Source organism: Chiloscyllium plagiosum, chromosome 27, assembly GCF_004010195.1.
Source record: "Chiloscyllium plagiosum isolate BGI_BamShark_2017 chromosome 27, ASM401019v2, whole genome shotgun sequence".
In the NCBI taxonomy this organism is placed as follows: Eukaryota; Metazoa; Chordata; class Chondrichthyes; order Orectolobiformes; family Hemiscylliidae; genus Chiloscyllium; species Chiloscyllium plagiosum.
This window is the reverse complement of record NC_057736.1, coordinates 49,846,171-49,853,806: the sequence shown is the minus strand read 5'-3', so window position 1 is coordinate 49,853,806 and position 7,636 is coordinate 49,846,171. Positions and strand designations below refer to the sequence as shown.

At 42.0% G+C, this 7,636-nt stretch overlaps 1 protein-coding gene across 7 annotated transcripts in view; it reads left to right on the top strand.

The window, feature by feature from the left end:
* The window catches only part of LOC122563450 (neuropeptides capa receptor-like), a 19,364-nt gene extending 13,639 nt beyond the window's left edge, over nt 1-5,725 (top strand). For all 7 annotated transcript variants that reach the window (XR_006315614.1, XM_043717193.1, XM_043717192.1 and 4 more), the window contains one exon: nt 4,466-5,725. Coding sequence is in view for 6 of the 7 variants with exons in the window: in XM_043717193.1 (XP_043573128.1) it covers nt 4,466-5,376 (911 nt within the window). In the remaining variant the exon portion in view is untranslated. The remainder of the gene's footprint in view (nt 1-4,465) is intronic.
* Nucleotides 5,726-7,636: the final 1,911 nt, after the last annotated feature.

The following is a 7,636-nucleotide window of genomic DNA, read 5'->3' as shown; positions in this document are numbered from 1 at the left end:
CCACCCCTCTTCCTACCTGTGTCGTTGGTGCCAATGTGTACCACGACTTCTGGCTGCACACCCTCCCCTTAAGGATTCTGAAGACACGGTCTGAGATGTCTCGGGCCCTCGCACCCGGGAGGCAACAAACCATCCGTGAGTCTCGCCCATGTCCACAGAACCGCCTGTCCGTCCCTCTAACTAGAGAGTCCCCTATAACTAGCGCTCTCCTCCTCTCCCCCTTTCCCTTCTGAGTCTCAGAGCCACAGACCCCTTCACTGCAGCTTACACCTGCAACGCTGTCCCGTCTATGCCGTCATATGTAAAAATGCCTAACAACTGTGGACTCAAAACAGATCTTTGTGGTGCCCACTAGTAACTAAACTCCAGTTGGAATATTTTCCATCAACCATCACCCTTTGCCTTCTTTCAGCTTACTAAATTCTGATCCAAACCACTAAATCACCCTCAATCCCATACCTCCACATTTTGTGCAATAGCCTACCATGGAGAACCTTATCAAACACTTCACTGAAATCCACATACACCACATCAACCACTTTACCCTCATCCACCTGTATGGACACCTTCTCAAAGAACTCAATGAAGTTTGTGAGTCCGTGTACATAGATTGCATAAAGATGCCAACCAAGTTGATAGGGTTATCAAAAAGGCATATGGTGTGTTAGCTTTTATTGGTAGAGGGTCTGAATTTCGCAGCTATGAATGCATGCTGCAGCTATAAAAAACTCTGGTGCAGCCGCACTTGGAGAATAGCGTACAATTCTGGTCACTGCATTCGGGAGGATGTGAAAGCTTTGGAAAGGGTTTAGAGGAGATTTATAGGATATTGCCTGGTATTCAGGGAAGATCTTATGAGGAAAGGCTGAAGGACTTGAGGTTGTTTTCGTTAGAGAGAAGAAAGTTGAGAGGTGACTTAATTGAGACATATAAGATAATCAGAGAGTTTGATAGGGTGGACAATGAGAGCCTTTTTTGTCGGATGGGGGTGGATAGCATGAGGGGACATAGCTTTAAATTGAGGGGTGATTGACATAGGACAAATGTCAGAGGTACTTTCTTTACTCAGAGAATAATAGAGACGTGGAATGCACTGCCTGCGATAGTGGTAGACTCACCAAACTTTAAGGGCATTTAAATGGTTATTGAATAAACATATGGATGAAAATGAAATAGTGTAGGTTAGATTTGTTCCACAGGTCTGCACCAAATCAAGGGCCAAAGGGTGGTAATGCTCTCTAATGTTTGATGTTCTATGTAAGCAGTAAGTACACTTCTGGTAATTTTCCAAAATTCGCTGGACTCTGGGGCAATTCTAGCAGATTGGAAAACAGCAAATATTACACTACTGTTTAACTAGGGAGGTAGACAAATGATTGCAAATTATAGACTGGTTAGCTTAACTCCTGTAGTGTGGAAGATGCTTCAGTCTGTTATCAAGGAAGAAATAGCAAGGCATCCAGATAGAAATTGGCTGATAGGGCAGATGCAGAATGGGTTCATGAAAAGCAGGTCATGCTTAAATAATCTTTTGGAATTCTATGAAGACATTATGTAGATATGGTGTACCTCGATTTCCAAAAGGCCTTCAATAAGGTGCCACACAAGAGGTTGCTGCATAAGATAAAGATGCATGGTGTTACGGATCATATATTAGCATTAGAGGATTGGTTAACCAACAGGAAGCAAAGAGTGGGGATAAATGAGTGCTATTCTGGTTGGGCAATCAGTAACTAATGGTGTGCTTCAGGGATTGGTGTTGGGACTGCAATTATTCATAATTTATATAGATGATTTGGCACTGGGGACCACATGCTGTGTGGCAACGTTTGCATATAACAATAAGATCAGTGGTAGATCAAAGTGTGCAGAGGATTGTGAAACTTTCCAGAGGAAGATAGATAATTTAAGTGAGTGAGCAAAGATCTGGCAGATGGAATACTATGTTAATAAATGTGAAGTCTTCCATTTGTGTAGGAATAATAGTAAAAAGGATTATTACTTGAATAGTAAAATATTGCAGCATGTTGCTTTGCAGAGGAACCAGGGTGGTCTTGTACATGAATCACAGAAGGTTGGTCTGCAGGTACAGCAAGTAAATAGGAAGGCAAGTGGAATTTTGTCCTTCACTGCTAAAGGGATTGAGTTTAAAAGCAGGGAGGTTATGTTGCAGCTGTCCAAGGTGGTGGTGAGGCCAAACCTGGAATACTGCATGCAGTTTTGGTCTCTTTACTTTCGAAACGATTTACTGGCACTGGAGGGGGTGCAGAGGAGGTTCATTAGGTTGATTCCAGAGTTGAGCGGGTTGATTTATGACGTGAGACTGAATAGATTGGGATTATATCCATGGGAATTTAGAAAAATGAAGGGGATCTTATAGAAACATATAAAATTATGAAAGGAATAGATAAAATAGTAATGGAGAGGGTGCTTCCACTGACAGGTGAAACTAGGACAACAGGACATAACCTCAAGATTAGGAGAAGTAGATTTAGGACTGAGTTGATAAGGAACTTCTTCACCCATCAGGTTGTAAATCTATGGATTTCCTTGCCCAGTGAAGTAGCTGATGCTCCTTCAGTGAACATTTTTAAATGGACGTTAGTGGTCTGATCAATACGTTTGCAGATGGCACGAAGTTTGGTGGAGTAGCAGAAAGCATAGGGCACTGTCAAAGAATACAGGAGAATTCAGATAGACTGAAGAGTTGGGCGGAGAGGTGGGAGATGGCATTCAATCCAGGCAAATGTAAGGTGATGCATTTTGGAAGGTCTAATTCCAGGGCAAACTATGCTGTAAATGGAAGTGCATTGGGAAAAGTTGATGAGCAGAGAGATCTGTGAGTTCAGGTCTATTGTACCCTGAAGGTGGCTGCATAGGTCGATAGAGTGGTCAAGAAGGCATATGGTATGCTTACCTTCATCAGATGGGATATTGAGTATAAGAGTATAAGGTCATGTTAAAATTGTACAAGACTTTGCTTTGGATGCATTTCGATTAGATTAGATTATATTACTTACAGTGTGGAAACAGGCTCTTCGGCCCAACAAGTCCACACCGACCCACTGAAGTGCAACCACCCAGATCCATTCCTCTACATTTAGCATGGCCAATTCACCTGACCTGCACATTTTGGACTGTGGGAGGAAACCGAAGCACCCGGAGGAAACCCACGCGGACACGGGGAGAATGTGCAAATTCCACACAGACAGTTGCCTGGGTCTCTGGTGCTGTGAGGCAGCAGTGCTAACCACTGTGCCACTGTGCTGCCCACTGTGCACAGTTCTGCTCACCACATTACCAAAAGGATGTGGATGCTTTGGAGAGAGTGCAGAGAAGGTTTACCAGGATGTTGCCTGTTATGGAAGGTGCTAGTATGAAGAGAGGTTGAGTAGGTTTGGATTGTTTTCATTAGAAAAAGGAGATGGGGGGTCCTGATTGAGACTTACAAAATCATGAAGGTGGATAGAGATAAGCTTTTTCTCAGGGTGAGGAATTCAATAACAAGAGGTCACACGTTCAAGGTGAGAGGAGATAAGTTTAAGGGACATACATGGAGAAAGTACTTTACACAGAGGGTGGTAGGTGCCAACACATTGCAAGCTGAGGTAATAGAGGCAGGCATGTTAGATTCATTTAAGGTGCATCTGGACAGATGCATGAGTAGGTGGGGAGCAGCGGGATACAGATGCTTAGGAATTGGGCGATAAGTTTAGACAGTGGATTTGGATCGGCTCAGGCTTGGAGGGCCAAACAGCCTGTTCCTGGGCTGTAAATTTTCTTTGTTCTTTGTTCTAAAGTTAAGATAGAAATTATTTTTGAACAATAAAGGAATTAAGTCATACATGAGAGGACAGGTAAGTGGAGCTGAGTCCATGAAAAGATCACCCACGATCTTATTCAATGGCGGAGCAGGCTGGAAGGATGCCTGCTTCTAGTTCTTCTGTTCTTTATGAAAGAAGCCATTCAACCCATTGCACCCATACCAACTGTCTGAAGAGCATCCCATCAAAATCCACCCCCATGGAGTATCCCCATTACTCCGCATTTACAAAGCATGACTAGTCCACATCCCTGGACACTATCGACAATTTAACATATTCAATTCAAATAACCAGCACATCTCTGGAGTATTATAGGAAACCAAAGTACCCAAAGGAAACCCAAACAGGCATGGTGTAAAAACATTTTAATATTTTCATTCATTTTTGATGAATTTTTATTTCTTCTGTGTATGAATTTCTGTGTTGCTTTCAATGCATTTTTGAATTGTTTCTCAGTCTTCCAATATAAGTGATTAGAATATTCAACATTTCTTTGTCATTGACTCACGTTTTTTTCACTGGTATAACATTCAAGATCCCATCACAAAGATATAATTACATATCATGATTTCACTTTCACTGTGCATCACATATAGGTTCTGTACATCATCTTGTCTGAAGTCTTGCTCTTTCTATTACAGCTAATCTGGCAGTGATTGTCATCCTTTCTCGAAGAAGATGCGGCCTTTCTGGATGTATTATCTATTACCTGGTGTCCATGGCAGTAACGGATCTCATGCTCATAGTCACAGCTGTAATACTAAATCGGATCGCTGGGATTTATTTCCCATCCAGCTTCCTGTTTATCACCCCAGTATGCAGCCTCCGCTTGGCCTTTAATTTTGCAGCTATTGATAGCTCTGCCTGGTTTACAGTTGCTTTCACCTTTGATAGATTTGTGGCTATTTGTTGCCAGAAGCTGAAAATGAAATATTGCACTGAGAAGATGGCAGTGCGTGTGATCGGAATCGTGTCCGCACTGACCTGTTTAAAAAATGTCTTTGTGTATTTTATATATGAACCTCTGTACATAATTAACAATATACCTTGGTTTTGTAGTGCAAAATTAGCATTTTACACTTCGCCAGCTTGGGCTGCATATGACTGGATGCGGCCTATTGTAACTCCTTGTCTCCCCTTTATTCTGATTTTACTACTGAATATTCTGACTGTCAGACACATCCTCGTGGCCAATAGAGCCCGCAGGCGACTTCGGGTCCAGAACAATGGAGAAACGCAGCATGACTCAGAAATGGAAAAACGGAGAAAATCAATTGTTTTACTTTTTACCATCTCGGGCACTTTTATCCTGTTGTATTTGCTATTCATAATAACGATCATCTACGTCCGAGTTGCGAAAATTGCCTACTTCTCTGGTTCTGATGACAACGAAGCAAAATTTGTTCTTGAAGAAACCGGATTTATGCTTCTCTTCTTGACTTCGTGCGTCAATCCATTCATTTATGCCGGGACCCAAAGTAAAATCAGGGATGAATTAAAGAATGGACTGAAATATCCTCTGAGAGTATTCATTCAAATATTCCAAAGTTGAAGATAAGAAAGTCGTTATTATTTGTAGATTATTGTTCAACATGTACATCAACTATATATGTTATCAAGTAGTTGGCTTTCAATCTTCATACCTGATGAAGAGCTTATCCTGCTCCTTGGATGCTACCTGATCAACTATGCTTTTCCTGCACCACACTCTTTGACTTTTAAACTCACACTTTGGATAAAGATTAAGAATGAATAGGGAATGCTGCACCCTCCCACATTTCATGAACTTTAATATTCTCAGTTAATTTCCAAATTTCTAAGGCATGATTGTTCAGACCTGATCCTTTCCTTTTAGCAAAGTGGAAAGGTAGGCCACAATGAGCTGTAATTGGATTTTGTTGAGTAAGACAGACAAGACTTGATTGATTGATTGATTGAAGGAAAGAAGGATTACTGAATCAAATAATGGACTAATTGATAGATTGAATTATTGATATTTATGATTATTTATTGGTTTGTCCACGTAAGTATTTATTCATTCATAGGTTGCGGGATTTAATGAAAAAGACCGCACTTTACTTTTTGAGTTAGAATTCGTTCGACCTGAGCAATGCCCTGCCTCATATTCACCTGCCTTTTGAATATATGTAAGAAATCTAAGCTCTTCTTTCCATTAAAATCCTCTGTGACCTTCATCATAACTTCATGAAGAACTGCCTCTGCCTGTTTCTGCTCCTGTATTTTATCTGTGCTGCACTCACCTGATTGTAGATCTATTATTACATCGATAACACTCTTGCCTTGAGGGGACCGATGAGCTGGAAAAATCATGGGAACTATGCAATATGCAGTTTAAGAGCTCTTACTCTAAAGAAGCAAGTGAGTGTTCCAGAAAATCAATTTAAGCTGCAGTGACACACATATGAGCACTTTCACTTTTAACTCACAATGTATCTCTCCAGCTTATCCATTAGGTAATGCATTCTCTTGGGACTTCACTGATCGTTAGTAAATGATCCTGCCATATTTCCTTTCTTTTCAGCCACAGTGCCATTTCCTTCACAAATGTGAGGATGACCATGAATTACACGATTCCTCCAATTTTTGGCTTTCTACTGTGTTTTAACTCCCTTTTCGAGTTAGCACACCTGTTAAACATATACGAATACAAGCGCGCAGACAGAAACACACACTCTTTCATACACATACACGTGCATGCTCATGCACACGCACACATACACTCACGCACGCACACATATATGTGCACACACAATACACACACTCATATATACACATACACACATACTCACGCACATGCACACACAAACACCCACACGTTCATGAAGTGATACATCATGGTGCAAAGGGCCATGCCTCTGCACATCCTCTCGGTACTGACAGCGCATGAATCACTGATAACTCCACACTGAAAAGTGAATCTCACACTGCTCTGACAAATAATGCTTATATCATCTGGGTCAATCCCGGCCGATCAGATCACGCCTTTCATCAAATTAAAGACTGCAATTTTAAAATTGCGCTCTCACTGAACAGATCGCTTTTTGAATTCAGCAGCCATTTACGCATGTGAAAATATAACACAGTTTCTCCTCTTTGTCCTGAAGAAGGGTTACACCCACTAACATCGACTTCTGCAGCTCTTGATGCTGCCTGGCTTGCTGTGTTTTTCCAGCCTCTTGCCTGTCTCCTATCACTGAGCAGGCGGGTTTCGATGTTCGTATTGGTGAAATAATCTCAGTTTCCGAACTTGACAGAGCAGTGAACCTTTAGGGACTGCTGCAGCGGGAAGCAGATTGTTTTAACACACATCACTATGTCAAGAAAAATCTGTCTTTTATCATTCAACTTTCTCTGTTGTTAGTTAACGCTGCTGCCTTTGAAAATGACGGTACCTGGCCTTTGCTTTTGGCAACTTGTGGATTTCAACAGTTTCCTTATTTCCCCTCCTCCCCACATTATCCCAGTCCCAAGCCTCCAATTTGGCACCGCCCTCGTGACCTGTCCATCACCTTTCCCATGATTGCGCTCCACCTTCCTCTCCGACCTATCACCTTCTCCCTCATCTTCATCTGCCCATCGAATTTTCAGCTACCTTCACACCCCCCACTTCCCCACCTATCCCTCCAATTTATTTTTCAGCTGCCCGGCCCACAAGCCTCACTCCTGAATGAATGCCCAAAACATCCTGTCTCCTGCTCCTCGGATGTTGCCTGATCTGCTATGCTTTTCCTGCACCACAATTGTCAAGGCCTGGGAATTTCGAAAATCCCAGGGTAGGGGGGAGCTTTATT